Below are 22,481 nucleotides of genomic sequence, written 5' to 3' on the forward strand. Positions count from 1 at the left end.
GCTGGGATTAAAGGCGTGTGCCACCACCGCCCGGTTCAGCCAGTGCTCTTAACCTCTCCAGCCCCAGAAAGATTTGTAAAAAGTTTTTCAACCTTATTTTCCATTTACGGTTTAACTACTGTACGCTTCAGGCAAACCTTCAAGGCAGGCATTAACTGGTTCCACTTGAAGACTGAGGATAGCTTCCTTAGATAGTGACACCATCACACACGGAAGCCCATGAATTCAAATCCAGCTCTGGCCAGCTCCAAATCGTCACTGCCCTCAACAGCATGAGGTTTTAGTTTCTCACCACCAACTTTCAAGAGTGAGTAGACTGTTGTTTCTTCCCTCACTGTTCCCTAAAACCATCTAATTCCAGAGAAAAGGAGTACTGGCTGCTCTTCCAGAGGACGGAGGTAAGGTTCCCAACACTCACATGGTGGCTCACAACAATGCTGTGACTCCAATTCCAGGAGATCCAATGCCCTCTGACTCCTGCAGGTACGAGCAAGGCACATGCATACCCACAGGCAAAGCACTCATACACATAAACTGAAAATATTCTCAGGGCCAGAAGCTCTGAGGGGAAAAACAACTTCCTGGGGCTGCTTAGCCTCATCATCTTGATTTGATATCCCTGGAAACCACATGGTATGAGCAGAAAACTCAAAAGCTGTCCTGGGGCCTCTACTTAAATGCTGGGATGGACATGCACACACATACCTAATCGGAACACAAGAGGAACTTATGTAAGAGTAGTTCTATCTTGGTATCAACTTTACTAGAGTCTTTCAAAAATTGATGTTCACAACTAGAGAAGCTATTCAGTGGTTAAAAACACTGGCTGCTCTTCCAGAGGACCTGGGTTCAATTCCTAGCACTCACATGGTGGCCTACAACTGTTTGGAAATGCAATTCTTGGGGGATGTGGTGCCTTCTTCTGGCCTCCCAGGGCACCAGGCATACATACACACAGTATACAAACGTGGAGGCAAAACACCAAACACATAAGTTTTATTTTTCATTGATGTTCTTGAAACATCTCGTGATTCTGTTAAAACACAATTGATTCAAATCCCAAAAAAGGAACTAAGAAAAACTTGTCCCGTTTTAAGATTTGTGATTTTCTCTCCTTCCACTGACACGTAGGTTCAGGGCTCTAGCTCAGCAGGCTCACGAGGCAAGCACATTTTACCTGCTGAGCAGCAGGCCTGCCTCAGATCCTTGGTAACTCTGCTAGCATTTCATCTAATTTCTCTAAAATATTGGCATTCTTCTCTCCAGGCCCCTGCACCCAGGGCCTCCAGTTCTCCAAGTGCCAAGGTTACAGGCATTCACTACCACACTTGGCTTCTCAATTTACTATTTTTAAAAGGTCCTGGAAATCAAGTTTAAAATGGATGGAAGGTATATGGTTAAGATGAAAATGAACACTAAGTTCTCAAATATAACAGGTTAATCAAGTGCACCCTGAGCTTCATTTCACTTTCTTATTTTTGGCTGAGCCTGTAAAACTGGCTCAGCAGACTAGGGACTGAGACCCTAGAGACTGAAGACTATGAAGGTACAGAGAAGTCCAGAAACCTACACAAGGTGTGCAAGTGAGAAGGCAGCCAGATGAAGAAAATAGTTTACCTCAGACTAGAAACATGTAGGTCACTGGTTTCAAGGACTTTCATCCAAAGAGCAAACCGAACAAAGCTACGGAAACATTGCTGGGGCTGGAGCAAGGCTAAGGCTCACTTGGCAGTTGCTGTCTAGCATTCACCAGCTGTAAGTTAGCCCCAGTATCACACAGCCTGGGCACAGGGTGGCATCCTAGTGATTGGAGGCTGGGGACAGACGAGGGAAGAGACAGGTTGGAAGAGAAGGAGAATGAGAACTTCAAGGAGTTAAGAAAAAAAACTAAACAAAACCCACCACTACCACTGTATATAGGATCATTAAGATTTCTTTTCTGGTTAACAATATTGTAAGGCAGAACTACAAGATATTTAGTGTCTAATAGTACTTGCTACCCATCAGACCTCCAAAATTTTTTTCTAAAATGTCGTGGGAAATTTTACTTCCTAAAGGTGCTCTTCAACTCTTAGGGTTTGACTCCAAGTTTATGCCAAACACCTCTTTGAAAGGAACTTTAAACTGCCATTCACTGAATCTCAAACTGAAAAATTACCACCATAAATGGCTAAACACATTACCCTGACACGGAAGTGATTTGCTGGGGCTTGAGCTCAGCTAGAGAGCGCTTGCTGCTCTTACATATGGTCTAGGTTTGGTTCCCAACACCCAAATGGCAGTTAACTGTTAGGTTCAGTTCCAGAGGACACGACCTCCTCCTCCTCCTCCTCCTCTCCACAGGCACTGAACTCATGGCAGTCGTATGCACCCACATCTTTAAAAATGTGCTTTAACTGGCAGAATCATCTCAGAGCAAACATGCTACACATAGCATTCAAGGATTTAATTACTACATAGTCCTGCAAAACAAACACATTGTAGATAGAGACTTGGAGATGGTTTTAAATCCTAGTCCTGGGTTCAAATGATTGCTTACAAAGTAGTTCCAAAGGTTTGAACAGCTGTGATCATAGAAATTATGTATTTTTCAATATCCTATAAAACCAAGGTAACACCCCTTGTATGTCTTCTGTACTCTGTGACATAAAACCACTGAAAAACATGGCACAAGTGAGCTAGGGATGTAGCTCAATGGCCTCTAGTCCCAGCACAAGAGCACACACGCACGCACACACACACAAGCGCGCACACACACACACGAGCGCACATACACACATACACTTCCCTTATTTGTTTGTACCTTAGTTATTAATTTATTTGGACTTCCAAACAACTGGAAAAATACATTAATAGTCCTGTTCTCATTTTACAGGGGCACCTGGCTTAATATGGTAATACGTTAGCCAAAAGGCCAGAGACTATTAAAAAGAATCTTACTGGACATTTAGAAAGATTCCTTAGCAACAGTGATGGCATCTCAGACGTAAAGTAACGAGAGCTTGGACAGCAGACCTGAAGATCATTCAGCTGGTGTCAACAATGCCTGCAAGGAAGGTGAAAGCCATTTACCACCCTAGGGAGGACCTTTATGATCCTTTAAAGACTTAAGGCCACTCAATGGCAGGGCCTCCTAAATGGCCATCTATTTCATCAAAGCTTTCACTTGAGGAATAGGAGTGAGCAGAGTTGGTGTCTAACTTCCCTCCCTACTTCTATATAGCAATAAGGCAGTAACTTACTGTGTAATGAGTTGCCCCACAATAAGCAGGTAACAACTATACTCACCCTTTCTACCTTGGTTGTGGTTTGCTATGGAATTAGATATTTAAAAGGCAGAAAAGAAAAACCTTGATAACCATGCCTTGAACCTAAATTACAGAGAAAGCCATGGCTGAAACAAGCAAAAGCTAAAAAATACAGCTTAAGCTATCTGCTTATCTAACCCTAAAACTATGTTATGGTAAAACAGGCTATAAGCAAATAAACTAGCATAGCTGAAATTTCTCTCTAGTTAAATCAGAAGAGCATACTGATAAACTAAGAAATAAAGGTAAATAATAGCATCCTGCAGCTGCTCTAAGAGGCAGGAAGCCAGGCCGAAGAGTTAGGGGTTCAGCAGTTGAGAGCACTTGTGCTTACAGAGGGCCAGGTTGCATGCGTTCCCAGCATCCACAAGGTGGTACAGTTCTTGGGGCCTGGTGCCCTCTCCTGACTGCTGAGGCAGTAGGCACACATGTGGTATATGTACAGTCCAAACACTCATACCCATCAACCTAAAATCTTTAAATAATAAAAGGTAAATGCTAAATATGTATTACATCCCAATTCCTTACAAAAGGTTCATTTATAAAAGGGTTTATTTCTTCTTTTTGGAGACAGGGTCTCACTATGTAGACCAGGCATCAGGCTGGCCCCTAAACTTGAGATGTGCCTGCCTCTGCCTCCCAAGTGGTGGGATTAAAGGCTCAGCCATAAAAAGGGCTTTTAATCTTTGTAAGGGTAAGGCAGCAGGCAGGAAGTTCCTACAAGAGTCTATCTCAAAAACCACAATTGAATCACACCATGGAGAAAGCAATTCCACACGCTATCCCCAAAATCAGGCACTACTAGTTATTAAATCACTCAGATTCAGAGCAACAATTGGGTAAATTGTAATTTTTTTTATTGGAAAACAAATATACAACTTGGAATGGATTTGAGGCAAGTTGTGCCATGAGCAGGTTTTCTTTAAGTGGCTAAACAAAGTTTAAAAAGCAAGTAACAATAAAAGAAAATGTTTCTGGTACAATACCAGCAGTACAAAAAAATAGTGTCCGAGTACCTGGATAAAACACCCGTTTTGCAATAGTGCAACTTTTAAGTACATATTGTTGACTGTCCACAGTCCACGCAGAGTTACAGCTCCACACTTCAACAACAACATGCTGACAGTTCCTAAAAGCTACTTTAAAAAGGCATGACCCAGATGTTCCCTCACTGGACCAACTCCACCTAAGTTTAGATGTGCAGAGGGCTGAGATATACCCAGAGTGAGCCACATGCAACATGTTACTTGATCAGTTTTCTAAAATAAGGTTTAAGGACACTGACAGTAAGATAAGGGAAGAAAACATGGAGGAATGAAGTCCTAATTACTATACATGCATATTTTTTGACAGTAGGGGGGGAAAAACCTTTTACAGATAAGTTACAAACAAAGAAAAGGCAAATAAACAATTTTGTACAAGAAATTTAACACATTCTGTACAGTGTCTTCACTTCGCTGTCATCATTTGTACAAACTCTGAAAAAAATAGAAAACACAGAAACGTGAGTCATCACCAAAGGACAAGCCAGCGTGATCACACACTGCACCTCTGCCCCTTCCTACAATCACCACAGCAACGGGGAAGCCAGTTAATGGCCAAAGTTTATCTTCATAAATCACAATAAACTTAGATAGATCATTAAACATGAGGCAATTAGTGTTGGGGCTGTAGGATACAGCTTACTGGTACAACACTTGCCTAGCATAGCTAAGACCCAAAGTTCAATCCCCAGGAACAGAATGGGAGGGAGAGCATTCTTGGCTTGGTTTACACTTGACTTTTATATCAGTTAGGTCAAAAGTCAATTGTAACCTCAGTGCAACAACTGTTTAACTTTTATAAGGCTGACAATTATGCTGCTTATAACTGTTATGTCATGAAAAATACAAGTGAAAAGGTGAAAGGCAAAAAGAAGTCCTTCCCATTTCTAAAAGCCTCACTTCCTGGGCAGCCATCCGAATGTCAAGTAACCAAGGTATTTTTGAATTAAAACCATTCCAGACTGGAGTCAGAAAGAAAAAACAGAGTCCAGTCACATAGTCTGTTAATTTCATTTTAGGAAATTCACAGTAAAATTTCAAACTTTTTAAATTATCCCATCACCTTCTACAAAAACTGTACAGTTCCATTCACATGTTATTACAATGCTGGTTTTCTAGGCGCAGGCGTACAACTGACAGTCTCAGGCGAGGGATGGCGCTTTGTGGGCAGACATTTTACGTGACGTAAGTTTAGTAAGAACTATTTTAGCATCCAATTTTCGGGAGGTAAAGATGACTGATCTTCAGCTATGAACCCCCTCGGTAACGTTACCCTAGAGTTCAGCCTGTGGAGTGAGTGAGCGAGGGAGGAGCCCTGTGACTCACCTTCGTAGTTTACCTGACCGTCCCCATCAATGTCTGCTTCCCTGATCATCTCATCGACCTCTTCATCTGTTAACTTCTCTCCAAGGTTTGTCATCACATGGCGAAGCTCTGCTGCACTAATATAGCCGTTGCCATCCTACAACAAAGTGGGAGGAGGATGTCTGAGTAATATTTGAATTCCTACATTAATGAACAATTTCATGTTAGAAAAGTAGACTTTAGAAATTTCTAGCAAGTGGAGGCAGAGAGGCAGGTGGGTCTCTGAGTCTGCAGCAGCCTGGTCTACAAGGAGTTCCAGGGCAGTCAGGACTACACAAAGAAACCCTGTCTTGGGGAGGATGTGGAGGCGGGGTGATTTTTTTCACACAAAATGAAGAGATTCCACACTAACTGATCTGTAAATGTCATTAAGTAGGCTGTCCCCATAGTCAGCTACTACTCCCTGGCTCCAAAGGCACATAATGTATGCATCCTTTGCAGTAAGTGAAAACCCAAGTTTACACTGAGTTCTTAGGAGAAGCCCAGTAGGGTTAGGGTTAGGTCCTATTGGTCTCATTCCATTCTCAGCACATGCGGCCCGAGCTTTACCTTATCAAACACACGGAATGCTTCTCTAATTTCTTCTTCACTGTCTGTGTCTTTCATTTTTCTTGCCATCATTGTCAGAAATTCAGGGAAATCAATTGTGCCATTACCTGAAAATAGTTTGTGTAAACATACCGCAAAAATGCAAAGGTCCCTGTGACAAACCCTCCAGCCCCAGATTAAACCCTCACCATCCGCATCTACTTCATTGATCATGTCCTGCAGCTCTGCTTCTGTGGGGTTCTGCCCCAGGGACCTCATCACTGTTCCCAGCTCCTTTGTTGTTATTGTCCCATCCCCGTCCTTGTCAAATAGTGAGAAAGCTTCTTTGAACTCTGCCAGAGAGAACACAAGTGCAAACATGCAGGTTAACACCACCACCCCATGCAGTAAACAGCAAGGAAGCAGAAATAGACAGCATTTCAAATGCAACTCCGACTCCTAATAAATTAGGTGGGAATACCTTGTGATAATTTGTCAAAATCTTTGGCTAACTAAGTCACTATGTGTTCATACTGAGCTACCAGAAAGTTTTAAAATCTCAGGAAAATCCAATATATAGACAGATGTTTAGAGGTACCTTCAAAGGTTATGTCTAAAATTATCAAAATACTAAGTCAAAGCAAGAACTTCAGAAAAATATTAAATGGGCTAGTTTCTAACATCAAGAAAGAAGCCATCAAATACTGACATTAATAATTGAGTCAAGCTATCAATGTCCACTTAGATCTAAGATTATAGAGAACAGAGGCAATTTTGAGTAGAAAACTTTTTAAGCTTTAAAACTTTATTACAAAAGTAAAATATACATTATTCTTAAAGACTAAGATCTTATGAAATTGTGATCATGTTCTTTCTAATTTGAACTGGTATCAGGAAATGTATTGATGAAACTTTTCTCTTCAGGACAGAAACTAAGAAATTAACTATGGTACTCCCAAGGTCATAGCTTAGATAACAAAGCAATAACAAGGTCAAACCAATAGATAACACGTAAGTAAGGTATTTTCTAAACAGATTAGACTTTTTTTGCAAACAAAACAGTAGTTCCAAAGTTCCTGAGCTGCTAAGCTCTGCCATGTGAACTGTATCTGACATGTTTAAGAAATGAGATGGTGTGTAACGCTTGTCTAACTCTGCTGTAATTTACTCTATGCAGTTCTGGTTCACATCATCTCTAGACCCATCCATCTATCTAAAGACTGTCCACTGACATAAAAGTCTGTTTATGATCATAAAATTTCAAATTTTATAATAATTGTCTTCAATTGGAGAGCACTACTACTTGTATACATTCCTCTGTATTAACCCATTATTGATATTACTAAATTCACCAGCTGACAACTTTCAGCTCAACTTGACTAATCCATATGAGAAGTCAGAATTCACACCCTCTTGGCCTCCAAAAGAACACTACAATTTCCTGTCCACCTTACACTGACATGGCTCTGTTTTTATAGTCAATTGTTACCAGTTTTATCCGTTTAATTTCTGATCATTTTGTCTATGCCCACTCACAAAGACCTGCATATCCTCGTTTTTCTGATATCCAATAAAACAGATTCCCCTTGATTGACCTCAAGAAAGACATGTAATAATTTTATAATCCTCAGCAACTTCAGGACTAAGCAAAAAACCAGGGAAGTCACTTTAACTAGTTCCCCTGAAGTCTATAAAAAGCTGTACTAAATGCTACTGATCCTTTTCTTTCCTACTTCTGCAACCAGTATTTTGATTCAAAGCCCCCCTCCTCTTTGCTTCTATTATTGAAACTGCCTCCTGATTAGAGTTCTTTTGTGAAAATTATCCACACAATTACCAGATCCTATTACCTTTGAGGACACCATGTTACTTATGCAGCATATAAACACCTGGTCAGCTTTTTACTTGGGTTCGGCTGCACTGACTCATCTGTGGTTACTCAACACTCCACATACATGCACACAATACTCTCTCTCCACATACATGCACACAATGCTCTCTTCCCACATACATGCACACAATGCTCTCTCTCCACATACATGCACACAATGCTCTCTCCCCACATACATGCACACAATGCTCTCTCTCCACATACATGCACAGGTCTAGTCCATTTAAACATTTCCTGAGGAACTCATCTATTATCCGTCAGAAGCTTAATTAGGAACTGGGTGCAATAACTGAGTAACTTGTACACGGTACTAAACAAACCAATCTAATTACTATACAAATCAATGCATTCCCCACCTACAAACAAGACGCACAAATTATCTAGACATAAATGATCAGAATAGGCCCATAGTCAATCATTTACTAAATTATTAAAGGGTTAAAGTACTTAAGAGTTACATACTTATCCATAAAAATGATCTTTTGTCATTTACGTGCATAACCTCCCAATGTTTAAGTATCATCAAGCTATTATACGGTTTAACTACGCTAACCTATTTGTAGGAAATAGATGGCAAAGTTTATGCATCCTAAATTTCAAAGGTTTAAAACATCCATGGGTCATGCCACAGTGGTGTCCACCTGTAATTCCAGAACTGGAGAGGCTGGGGCAGGAGGATTAAGAATTAGAGGCCCACCTGGGCCTTGTGTCCAAACAAAACAGATTATCCATGCTATACCTCTTAATGTATGCACAAAATAAAGGAACTGATGACATTATTCAAAGGCCAAATCTATATTCTTATACGAAAGGCTCTCAAATCTTTTTTTGGTTTTTTAAAGACAGGGTTTGGGTTTCTATGTAGCCCTGGCTGTCCTGGAACTCACTCTGTAGACCAGGCTGGCCTCGGGTCGGCCCCCTGAGTGCTAGGATTGAAGGTGTGGGTAACTACTGCAGGCAAGACTCTACTCTTATGCTAAAAAGTCGGAGCTATGATTTACATATTCACTTTATATCCCTCTGCTTTTACAGTTCAGCTGCTCTTCAGAACCATCACAATATGTACTTATACACAGGAGCACTTTATTCTAAGCATTAATTCCCATTAATAATATCAGAAATACAAAATCAGGCGCTAAAAGTTAAATATGTAATAAAAATACTCAATATCACAGCTATCTTATATGTAGGCGTAAAGGGCCCACTCCAAAGGGCTTCTATGCCAAGACCGAAATTTTTAGAAGTCAGAATTTATTTTTAGTTTTATTTGTTAAGCAATCAACAACGGGAGAGGTGAGTGCCCAGGGCACTGCAAGCCTTTGTAGTCAGGGTAACCACTGCTATCAATTGAATAAAATTAATGTTCTAATCAAATCTGGACCTTGAAAGTTGAAGACTGAGTTAGATTGCATTTAAAAATTTTTAAGTACCTTTCACTACCAGTCTTTCAAATATGAAACAATAACTAAAGTGCAGAGAGAGTTGTACCAACATTAACTGGTTACTGGTGTCATGCTAGAAAAATATCATAATATAGATTTTAGTAACTTTCACCAGAACAAGCAGTATTTCATTTCTAGACTAAGTTATTTACTGTTAGAATTTCTAAACAAATCTATAGTAGTAATCATTATACTATGAGAATAAAAACAGCTTCAACTGTTCATAATGTCACATTTTAAATCCCTAGATGGTCAACATTTCTTTCTGGAAGGACAAGGAGATTTTAGACTCCAGAATATCACTGACCACCAACCAGCTTTAAGGAAAAAACAAAACAAAAACCAAAAACAACTGTGCCTTTAAGGTAGACTGAACTTTAGGAGCAGGGCCTTGGAGGACAGGACACTGCCACTGGGCCCTATACACTGCTCTGCAGTTATCCATTCAGAAGACACTTGCTTACAACATAATGCACAGTAGGCACTGGGCCTGACATCTGTGCTAGAGAAAAAGGTAGACCAGAGAAAGAACCCATCTCCAGCCCGCTTTCCTTTCACAAAGCCAGCTTTAGGACGGACAGAAACTACCTAGCTATGGGGTTTAGGCTGCTCTCAAATTGTGAGCCCCTTGCTTCAGACCCCAAAAGTGTTGAAACCATTCACCTTGGAAAAACAACTTTCTGATAACTACAAGTCATTGAAGACTTCACCTACTACACTGATGAAAGCTTTCTAAAAGAACCAAATATGATAGAAGCCTTTTTTTTGCTTGTTTTTTTTTTTTTTTTTTTTTTTTTTTTTTTTTTTTTTTTTTGCTTGTTTTGTTTTTCAAGACAGGGTTTCTCTGTGTAGCCCTGGCTGTCCTGGAACTCACTCTGTAGACCACGCTAGCCTCAAACTCAGAAATCCGCCTGCCTCTGCCTCCAAGTGCTGGAATTAAAGGCATGCGCCACCACTGCCCGGAATGATAGAAACCTTATAGCAATACATTCTCTACCCCGAAATGTCTGTTGTAAGCAGGAAGGACCAATATTTGACCAGATACATGACAGTCAAAAGTGTCAGAAAGGAACTATTAGCTCAACCTAATCCCCCAAAGGGGGAAATACATGAAAATAGCTGAGGAAAAAAAAAAGAATTCTTGGTAAATTAATGGTGTAACTAAGGTTGGAATTCTTTAGCATATGTATGACTGAATTTCAACATAACAAGCCAATACAACTCAACAAAAAATTCAAAGCTCTGCCTTATTACTTTAATATACAGAAGATATTATCTTACCAACCTGCAAAATTAAATGCTACATTTAAATCAAATTATTAAGCAGTTTTTTAAAAACCTGTTTAAATTTGGTCCCTAATCCAGTAGCCTTTTACTTTATATAGTCATCAAATATTCGAGGACTAGTTTCTAAGTTTCCAGGTTTCTGCAGATTTGCAGGACTGGTTTACTCTAAATGGATGATACAGTTGAACTTTAAAAGCTGAGGTTAAGTGCTCAGGTAACAGAGCTTGCTAGAGCACTGGGGGTGGGGTGGGGTAGAAGGGTCATAAACTGCAAACCAGCTTGTCCTTCCTAAGATGCTCAAGACTAGTCTGAGCTAGACAGTTAAGCTGTCAAAACTTCACATGCTAGGGACAGAACTCAGTAGCAGCATTTGATGGTATGCAGAAGGTCTTCAGTTCAATCTCCAGCACCCGAGGGACACTTATCATTTGTACTATTTGGACACTTATCAAATGCCTCTGAATTACTGAGAAAATGGAAAGGGAAATTGGTGATAAACCCTTAGGAGGCCACATATAATGGTGATGCCTATAATCCCTTGCTTGCTCTCAGGAGGCGGGATTAAACGAGTTCAAGGCCAGCCAGTTCTTCAGAGCAGGACCTTGTATTCAGAAACAGAAGAAAAGGACAACACAAGTGGCAGCTTCCACATTTTAGAATCAGATGATCATTCCAAATACCACAATAAATCCAAGAGCCCAGGCAGGCAGGTCACACAGCTGAAGACAAGTTTATGCATTCATCTCATTTATTTCTCCTAAGAGGCTCAGTTCAATAGCTGTCACTGTTTTTAAAGTTAATTCGATTGCTACATCGGCATTCATAAAGAGTTATAAAATCCAAAAAGAAATCAGAATACCAGCGACATTTGTTAAGTTTTTCTCTATTACTCATCAATAGATCAGTGTTCAAACTGAACACTGCTTGTTTGAAATGCTTGGGAGCAGATATGTTTCAAATTACAAAGTATTTCATGTGTCATATATACCTTTATATACAACTAGAAGTTATTTTTTTATACAGTATTTTTACTGTCTAAGCATCTTGACCACAACCCATCTGTGTATGAGGCAGAATGCCCCATCTTCTATGATTGGTGTCATGTTAGCACTCAAGTTTTGGGTTTTGGAGAAATATGAGTCTCGTAGAGATGAGGGATTGCTTAATCTATTAAATTAACTAACTTAAAGGAAATTCAATGTTTATTTTTCTGACTCTACATTTCAATTTAATTTAATTACTATACATACTACTTAATCCCCCCACACTTTATTATTTATATTATCTGAAGTTACAAGCATTTTGGATGGTAGTAAAAAGTACAAAATAAATAATAAAACCATCACCAGCAGTTGATATGCCGATTCTCATCTTCTAACACACACACACACACACACACACACACACACACACAAATTTTGTGTGTATGCTTACATTCACAACTGCCAAAGCCGGCTCAACTACTGTATTTATGCTACATTCAACTTGTCACCATTCATGATATAATCAAAGGCATTTCATTTAATCTTCTTGAGTTTGTTATCCAATTTATAATAAACCACAATGGATATAATCCAGCAGGATATTTCTTACCTGCAATCTGCTCTTCAGTCAGTTGGTCAGCCTACAAAGTTTAAAAAAAAAAAAAAGGTAGATTAATGAGTTATAAGTATGTAGACTAGCAGTTACAGAAACAAGTCTAAAACTTCCAAGGCTCATGGTGTGCAATGAGCTGCATTCAGTCTAGTGAGCCTAGAACACAATGGGTGGGCAGAATGTGGACACATTGATTCAACTATAGAGCCAAGCAAACTTGACTCTGAGATTATGTCAAATACCTCAGAATGATTTAAAACTTTCAAAAAACTTGTAATTTATACACAAAAATATATCCAATAAAACCAGCTTCCTTTTCCATTAGATTACCTTTTTGTGGAAGGGAAGAGTTGTACCTTTTTAGGAATGGCCTCATGAATTTCTCTAGGGCACAGTGTAAGGATCTGAAGAGGAACCCAAAAGATAATTTTCCTCCTCAACAATTTGATTTGATCCATGCCAGTCTGGGCAATACAGCAAGATCTTAATTTAAAAAACAATATCCAATTTAATTACAATATAAATTAAACTTATTTCTCTTTAATAGTACTAAGGGGAGAAAAAAGGGAGAAAAAGCCAAGAAGTTAGAGCAGAGTTAAAATGGAAACGCCAGTTATGTTCCGTGCCCTTTACTATCTCTCTAAATACCCATCGTTATCTTTCAACACTCTGGTTTATAAGCTGTGCAACCTTGGACATATTACTCAACCTTTCATAGGTAACTTCACCTACAACTCCAACCATGTAGCTAATGATTACCTACAATGTATATAAATTAACTGAGCAGCTCAGTTTCCATACAGAAGGTGAAAACACAAATGCCAAGCCTTTTACAGCTCACCATGCTTCCTTCACAGTAACTCTAAGCAAAGAAAGTTTACACAAACAAATAAACAAAAAGGCATGAGGAACATCAACTGAAATCACATTGAGCCTAAAAAGATGCTGAGCTTAACTGTAGTGTGGAAACCAGAAGGAATGCACGTTGACTTAAGAGCAGGAACTCAGCCAGTGACTACACAGATTTCAGTTTCAATAGGTTGGGTCAAAGACTGGTGGAGGTGGCTCATAGGTGTATACATAAAAGATAAGGTCTCAGGGAGACAAGCAGTAACAATAAATAAAATCTTAGAACAGTACAGAAAAATCACCTTCAAGGAATGAACCAGGCACACAAAAACTAGTTTCCCGGATAACTTGAAAACCTTTCAACTTTTGCTTCCAAGGCTTTGTGAAAAGTTCTTTCTCGAGTTTAAGGAGCTTTTCTAAATTTGATGTACATCTAGTATTCAGCCTACAAGCATGTCTGTGTTAGGACCCTGGAACCAGAGTCACAGATGGTTGTGAGCCACCATGTGGGTGCTGAGAATTAAACTTAGGTCCTCAAGAAGAGCATCAGTGCTCATAACTCCAAAGCCATCTCTGCAGCTCAGAGTTTAAGTTTTTAAAATAAACTTTGCCAGTAAGTTCTAGAATAAAAACTCCTAAAAATCATAAGCCAAGACTTCCTGGCACTCAGTATTTCCAACTTCTGTCTACGGAGAGTGCGATTTTCTTAGAACCAAAATTGGCCTTTTGGGAAAATACAAGCTCATTAGCATGTGTTTATCACTAAGGGGAAGGCTCATTCACCAGAGAGATGACTAGCTCTCAGCTCTCTCCATCCTGCAAGGCTCGGTGTGATGGTGTGGCCCTCTGTGTTCTGTCATTCCAGAGACTCCCAGAGACTCCGTGTGCTTCCAGGTTCCTCCCAACCTACTGAGCTACATTCTGCACTCACTCTGGGTCACCACTGTCGGGTCTTTAGGTCTTTATTTAGAAACTGACCTGCATTACAAAGCCAGCTGAACTGAATTCATTACAAGCATTTAGAGCATTTTCTAAATATCACTCAAAATGGCTGAGAAGCAATTTTTAAAAAAATCCAGCCTATCTGAATAAATGTATGACTCCATGGCTTCAGTGAACACAAGCACATCTTTATCCTGTTCATCCCTCAAATAACACACAACGAGGCTTCATCTATCATTTCTTCTACAATTATAGCAAAATCAATTTAAGCTATTTCTGTAGGAAAAAGGGGGTCTTTATTCTGACAGAGTGGCACCTTACTATAAGTGTCTGAGGCATAAGAGAAACCAGTGGAGGAAAAAAAGTCTAAACTCTAGCTTAGGTTACAGGTTTCTACATTAGAATGGAGTGGAAGCAAATTCCTATTTTTGAGCCTAGTAAAAACTTTCAGCTTAATGGACCGACTTAAGACACACTCGAGACATTTTCTACTGTTTACATCTTGTGTCACCCAGCCACCAACAGCACACATTCCTTTCAATACATGACATCTCAATAAAAACACAGTGACTGCATGCAAATTCAAGGGCTTTGTAATGAGTTCTACATACATAGGTACCTACAGGACAACTGTTTTCTCTTTAACAGAGTCCTCAAAATCTAAAGTCTTAAATATTATTAAGTGACTAGAATAATTGTTGATGTAGCAATGATACATTTAACTATAAAAACTTACTGGGGAGAAGTACCACTGTAAGATATAAATTCTAATTTTCCAGTAAAAATTTAAATCCTATGCTGCTAAAAAAATAAGTTATTATACAACCTGGAGTGTCAACTACATGCCTATAATTTACATCGTGTTTCCCCTTACAAAGAACAAATTCAGTCAGCATATTAAAATTCATGTTAAAAATACATATCAAAACACAAAGAATTCATCAAAGTTAAATGAAGGCTAGCTCTATCCAAGGTGAACACTCCCCACACCCAAGCAGGCTGGAGGTTTCAGTTGGCAGGGATTCCCAACTACTGTTTAAGATGTCACCTTGCCTCCTGGACACACCCATTGCTGTAACCATTTGGCAAGGGAGTAAAAGTACTGCAAATTATCGTCCTCGTCAATTTTTTTTTTAAGCAGGAAACACGAAGAGGGTCTTATTTTCTTATTTTTCAAAACCCTTTCTAAAATCTCCTGCTCTCTTGTACGCTCTTTAAGTGTGCAGTTACTGACGGCCATTATTGTCTAGATGAACTGTCCGAAAGAACTAAGATCAGATGGCAACTTCTACTCTGAAACGCCAGTCGTTTTCAAGGAACGCTGCGTGTGGTAGAGGTGAACAGGAGTGCACCTGAGCACTCAAGAATTTAGCGACCCGCCCCTTAATTGTTACTTCCTCTAGCTCGGTGTGAGCCGAGAACGCCTTTGAGACCCGGACTGAAGTCGGTTGCTTTCCCTTTACGAGCTGTACTTTTTTTTTTTCTTGGAGAAAGCGCCCGACTTCCAACATAAAGCTTGTATTCTTCAACGATTTAAAAAAAAAAAGAAAAAAAGAAAGAAAATTAAGAGAAAGAAAAAAAATTAAGCATCCAGTCTGGGTGGCGGAAGACAGCACCAGATGGAGAGGAACAAGCAGCAGCCCTGCGCCGAGGGGGAGGGGGGACCGCCGGGGTCCCCTCCCCCGCCCATCCCCGCAGCGCCGCGGGCCGCCCAGACCTCCGCAGTCCTGCAGGTGCCAGCGCAGCAGCTGGGGCGCGAGCCGAGCCGCGTAGGGCGGCGGCTCCGGGCCCCGCGCGCTCGCCCCACCCGACCCCCGCTGCGGGGGTCCCCGCACGGGCTGGACCCACAGGGCGCGCCCCCGGCCCGGCCCGCCTCGCGGGGATGCGGGCTAACGGCGCCCGCTCGCCTCGGGGCCCCGCGCTCCTCCCCACCCCACCCCCCGCGCATGGCGGCCGGGCGGACAAAGGCGCTTCCTGGCGCCCGCGCTCGCTCGGCGGTGGCCGTTGGCGGTTTGAATCCGGCCCCCGGGCTGACCTTTGGCGCCGCCTCGGCCGCAGCGCCTCCTGCTTTGCTCTCTCGACCGACCCCACCGCCCCGCACCCCAGACCCATCCTCCCCCGACCAAGCCCCGCAGCGGTCCCCCGACTCATCTAAAGGGAACCAACCCAAGAGGACCGGGGTGGGGGGACACCTGCGACATTAAGTGTCGCGGGGGCCTCCTGGCCTTTTTTTGTGCCGTCCCTCTGGCGAAGACAGCACCTCGACAGTTCTGAGACGGGAGGTTCCCCCCTTTAGTCAATCCGCTTCAGCATCTTTCCCCGACCGGCGGGGCGCCGGCCGCTCAGCTACGCACTCACCATGCTGTAAGGGCTACGGGTTTCCGAGACGCGACCAGACAACCGCTCGACTCGCTCGCTCCACTCGGACTAATTCTCCTCCTCCGCCCCCGGCGCCTCATAAACACCTCCCTCCGCCTCCCTCCGCCAGATCCCTCCGCCCCATCCAGATAACGGAACCTAGCGAACGAGTCCCGGCCAGCCCCCGCCCCCTCCCCAACTCTCCGGGAGACCCCTTTCTCCGCAGTCACTGGGCAGACACGCAAGAGATAAAGGGGAGCAGGGGGACGGATGACGTAAGTGGGTTCCACTTCCAGACAAGCCGTTACAAGGCCGGGGGAACCGCGCCTGGGAGGAGCTACTTTGCGGCGCGGAGGAGCACCGCGGTGGCGGCGGCACCAGGCGTGCCTCGTTGAGATGGCTGCTGATTGGCTGATTTGTACCTGCAATGCGTCACTTTCTCTCGCAGCCGGAACGCGGTGCGGCTTCTGCCGTTGCTGCTCGCGCCGCGCTGTCCTGGCAACTGCGCCAGGAGGCAGCATGAGTCTCTCTGCGCTGGGCAGGAGGACCTTCTTCCATCCGTCCTCCCTGCCACAGACACACGCACACACTCACCTTCCCGCCCCGTATGGAGGTGCTGACAAAGAAAAAAAATGGGACAACAAAAATATATAATACTGAAGGACCCCCCCCCCCAGGAAACACCCACCCGGCGCCCAGCTTCTCGGCGATGCTGCATAGGGAGGCCAGTCGGTTTTCATTACACGGTACAGAGCCCATGCAGCTCAGCTGACAAGCGAGTCAGAAAGGGGCTTCCGTTTATGCCTATCCTTCGCTTTTCTTGCCTAGCAGTAATTTATCAGAAAGCTCTGAGAGTCTGTCCTGTTGGTCTCCCCAAGGAGCCACTCTGAAATTAGAAGCCCAAAGTAGACAACCAGAAAAGGGTGATGGGGGTTAGAGAGGAAATAAGGATTTCATCCTCAAAATACAGTGCCCAGAGAAGATTGATAGAACAACCACGGCCCAGAGAGAATTATGAAGATGGCGAAGGCAGAAAGAACTTCCCAGTTGAAAAAGCACCACCATGCAAACCCTCAAAACACGGAGAGCAGGCATGTTTTTTTTTTAAAAAAAAAAAAAAAAAAAAAAAAAGCAAGGCAAGACGAAACCTCAACTTCTGAAAAGAAGGCTGCCTTCACGATCCTGCTCAGCAAGAACATTTCGGTGCTTACAGCTATATGCACCCACTCGGAGAGCTTCCGTCCATTATAACCTCCTTTACCTAAGTTAGACATCCCTCACACCTTTAAACATATCTTGTAATGAAGCCAGAGCTGGTCCCTCTTTCAATCATGCGAACCAGAGACATTAAGCGGCCTTCTAATTAGCACTGACAAAGCTGACACCCTTTCAAACGAATGCCCACTCATTGGGAAAACAAAACAAAACAAAAACCCTCCTTAGATTTCTGTTTCTATTATCCTTGCCAATGTGGTGCCCTGATAATATTGAAAGGGAGGAGAACTAATTGACCTTATCCTACAAATGAGATAAATATCATTATTTGAGAATATTACTTTAAAACAGGCACCTCTACTAAAGAATCTGACACCACCCATCTGTTCCAGTGCACCACATTCTGGTAAATTCCAAGTTTTTTCCAAGATATACCTCAGAAATTTGTGACTCCTCCTCAGATCTTCAGATGGAAGACCTACTAATGATTTTTTTTTTTTTTTGTCTTTCAGCTGACTCAGTAAAAATATGCTCTTTACAAAGTACCCCATTAGCATGCGGTGATTTTACATGTGAAATTTTTAATGGTGGGAAATTGAATGACAAAATGAATAATCACCTCTTCAAGGGAAGGAATTTTTAAGAGGATTGGTGCAGAATGTATGATAAGTAATGCACTGACTCGTGCGTAGAGAGATGCAGTAGTGCTTGTTAACAAGTACATAGAAATAATTTTAAAAAAATAGAGGATATAGGAAAGTTCTTCCAGGCTTCTTAGGTTGGATTTTGGTAAAGCCTCTCTTGCATAATCTTCCTTGTTGACCTCTTAAGAAGACAAAGAAAAGTCAAGGGTTACATATAAAGCCATTGCGGTTTATGTGTATTTGAGACTGTTCCAAGTCAATTTATTTATAGAGCACTTGTCTTCCGAAATATGACAGAGAGCTCCGCCTAACCCTGGCAGTTGTCAGTGAAAAGCAAAGTCAGCGAAGACCGTGTATCAGAGCCTTGAAAATATCTTTTTTCTGTCTGGTTCCCACGGTGAGATCTTAGAGTTCTCTACCTTTGTCCATCTTGGGGAAAAAATAAGAAAGTTCTTCCCCACCGCTGCTGCTTCCTCATTTTCTGAGCTGAGATGATACGAGCCTTATCTCTGGATAACTGAGGTAATACGAGCCTTATCTCTGGATAACTTCCTGTCCCTAGCTTCTCTCTTTTTGCCAATTTTGCTAGTTAACAGTGAAACAAACAAACATACCGTCACATAACATCATTCCTGAATATAGTCTATGGGTTTCTGAACAAATTGAAAAAAATTAAGTCCTACTTTTTCCAGGGCTTTGATCCTATGTAGTGAGTCAATCAATTTCTCTTCTATGATCTAGAATGGAATTGGGGAGGTAGGACAGAAGTCATCTTCTTCCGTGGTTCAGACTCGTCGTTGCCCTGGCTGAGAAGGTTAAGCTGTTTCTCCTTTAATGAGGAAGGAAAAGCAGGACTAAGATGAGGTGACAGTTAGCTTTCCATCACCGTGACGCCATGACGAAACGCCTCAACTCAAGAAAGCGCCATGGCGGCTGCAGCCCTGGCTGACACTCACCTTTCCCTGTCACTTCCAGGCCTGTGTGGAGGGAAGCATCCTGGGGGCAGCAGGGGAAAGAACAAAGCTCTTAGAGAACTTAATGTTATAACCAAGCCTCTCCCCACCTCCCAAGCCCATTAATCCATGAGGCCATGAATGAATCAATGTATTCATGAAGTCGGAGCCATCGTGATCCAATCACCTGCAAAGGTCCCACACTGAACAGTGTTGCCTTGAATACCGTGCCTGCCATACATGAACTGTTATAGAATACGATCCAATCCAGGGCTGGAGAGATGGCTCAAGAGTCACGAGCTCTACCTAGCTCTGGTTTCAGAGGACTAGAGTTGAGTTCACAGCACCCACCTTGGGCAGCTGCATGAAACTCCAACTACAGAGAAGCCAATGTCCTCTTCTGGCCTCTGCAAGCACAGATACTCATATGTGTGCAAGAGTACGTACACACACACACACACACACACACACACACACGCATGCACGCGTGTGTTGATACAGCAGATAGGTCAGATTAAATAAATTACAAGGAATGCAAGTTCGTATCTCAGTTCCAGAGCTGGGAGTCCAAGAACACGGTTCCAGCATTCAGTGTGCTATACGGACCTTCTGGCTCCATCATCACATGGTGGAGGGCTTCAGAGGGTGACGCAGACCAAACACGCTAGTTTGGATTTTCTTAAACAGCCTGATCTAATATTACTTCCTGAAGACCTGCCTCCAGTTTCCAGTAACATGGATTTGGGGGTTAAATATCCACACGTAAGTGTTTAGAGGGCACATGCAAATCACAGCCCACGGGGATGTGGGCAGAGGTGGGGTGGGGGAAGGGGTGGTTTCGGCCTGTGAGAAAGGACAAAGGAATGGGAGGTGTGGTCATTACCTCCGCCAGCATCCATTATCTTCTGAGCAAATGTGCATCCCTTGGAAAACAGACTGAGGAAAGAGCCCATCATTTGGTCATTTGAGCAGGGAATTCTCCAACCCTGGGGCAATGGAGTAGCCTTGAAGGTGTGTGTGTGTGTGTGTGTGTGTGTGTGTGTGTGTGTGTGTTGGAGTTTGAGCTAAGTAGGAAACTGCCCCTCAGTCCTGTGGGAGGGGTTGTCTAGAGGAGGACCACAGTGGGACCTTCACAAGGTAGGTCCTATCTAGAAATCCTGAAAATGCTGTTGACCTGTTCCTTGTGGCCCCAAAACAACCATATCCCAAATCAAAGCCAAACCTTCCAGTTCCGCCTGTCTTTCCTAGTTTCCCTAAAAAGAGCCCCCTTCCCCGTCGTCACGCTCCTTGAAGCATCCATGCTGAGGCCTCTGTCCTGTGCTTGCCTTTGCTGATGTTGCTCCCTGTTTCCTTTCTACTGAATACTGGCTCACACTTGGACTAAGGCTAACACACACACACACACACACACACACACACACACACACACACACCTACAACGTCTTCCTAATTCCACCAGTCCTGCCTTATGAGCCCAAAGAGAAATAATCATTTTCTTAAAATATCTTTTAAATGTAGATGAATGAGAGATGAAGAAGGGATTTAAGAGGGTGGAGGGGGATGGGGACAGAGGGAAGAAAACATAGAAGGTAATGGAAGTCATGTAGGAGTTACTGGGAGGAAGAAGGGGACCAGCAAGAGGAGAGGGGGGCGGGAGAAGCGGAGGGGACGGTGGAGGAGGATGACTAAGATAAAGTATAATGTTCCGTGTATGAAAATGCCAAAATGAAACCTATCACTTTGGGTCAGAGCATGGTACCTATGACCCCAGTATTAGGAGGCAGGGACAAACAGGCCCTGAGCATACACTGGTCAGCCCACCTAACTGAAACATGAGCTCCAAGTTCAGGGAGAGACCCTGCTTCAAAGAAACCAGGCAGAGTAACAGGGCAGAACACCCTGCATCCTCCTCTGGTTTCCAGAGTGAGTGACAGGAACACACAGACACACAGACACACAGACACGCACACACGGAGAGGAATGCACACACACAGAAGACACCACTTTATATGCTTACCAACAAAGTAGTTTCAAACAAAACAAGTTTGCTAGATACAGTTTTGTAAACCTCTTTTTTTCTTTCTTTCTGACAGGGTCTCACTTTGTAGCTCTGGCTCTCCTGGAACTTGCTATTTAGACCAGACTGGCCTCAGACTCACAGATATCCACCTGCCTCAGAAGAGCTGGAAGTCCTGGAGTCAAAGGCATGCACCACCGCAACCCCGCCTTTCCTACGGTTGTTGCTGTTGTGGTTGTGGTTGTGGTTTGGTTTGGGTTTTATCGTTGTGTGATATTATGCTTTTTTGGTTTTTGTTTGTTTGTTTGTTTGTTTGTTTTTGGGTTTTCTGAAATAGGGTTTCTCTGTGTAGCCCTGGCTGTCCTGGAATGCACTCTGTAGACCAGGCTGGCCTCAAACTCAGAAATTCACCTGCCTCTGCCTCCCAAGTGCTGGGACTAAAGGCGTGTGCCACTACTGCCTGACTGATATTATGTTATTTTTAAATTGGGATTTTAATTGTTTTTGTCTCTAGTCTTATTTAGAGAATATATTATCATCATCTTTAAGAGTGAAAGCAGCTAACCACCAGATAATTAAGCTTAAACAAACTGTGCTTTCGTTCTCTGAATGACTGTACAGAAAGGAGTGATTGTGTCATGTCACTGCAGCAAATAAGACTGCATGGAGACACGCCTTCCTGCAAAGGTACCGCAGATTTTTACCTCATTTTCTTTGTACTGGCTTGGGGTTTTTTGTTTGTGTTTGGTTTGGTTTAGCTTTTCGTTGGTTCTTTGCGAACCAATCATGATTTCCCATCATGGACCCCAACCCCACTCCTCTCTCTCCCCTTGTATTCCCATTCCACCCTTGCAACCTCCCCTTAATAGAGAAAAGGAATCTTGCTGTAGGAGCTGTAGTGTTTGATAGTGTATCCCACAGACTACCCCTCTGTCCACATTTCATTTCTTTGTAATAAGTTCTTGCCCTGATTCCAGGCCTGCGGCTTCTGCTACTCGATCAATACTGGACCCTCACAGGGACTCCTCTTGGGTACCCAGTTG

The 22,481-nt window shown here is 42.6% G+C and overlaps 1 protein-coding gene across 1 annotated transcript; it reads right to left on the bottom strand.

Moving 5' to 3' along the window:
* Window positions 1–4,143: 4,143 nt before the first annotated feature.
* Calm2 (calmodulin 2) lies at window positions 4,144–16,750 on the bottom strand. Its single transcript, XM_021218518.2, has 6 exons — window positions 16,610–16,750; window positions 12,458–12,488; window positions 6,454–6,597; window positions 6,266–6,372; window positions 5,678–5,813; window positions 4,144–4,786 (listed from the first exon to the last, which is right to left on the bottom strand). The coding sequence occupies exons 1-6, from the start codon at window positions 16,610–16,612 to the stop codon at window positions 4,758–4,760; spliced, it is 450 nt and encodes a 149-aa protein (XP_021074177.1). The 5' UTR covers window positions 16,613–16,750; the 3' UTR covers window positions 4,144–4,757.
* Between the last annotated feature and the right edge of the window lie 5,731 nt (window positions 16,751–22,481).

This window comes from Mus pahari, chromosome 18 (assembly GCF_900095145.1).
Source record: "Mus pahari chromosome 18, PAHARI_EIJ_v1.1, whole genome shotgun sequence".
NCBI lineage: Eukaryota > Metazoa > Chordata > Mammalia > Rodentia > Muridae > Mus > Mus pahari.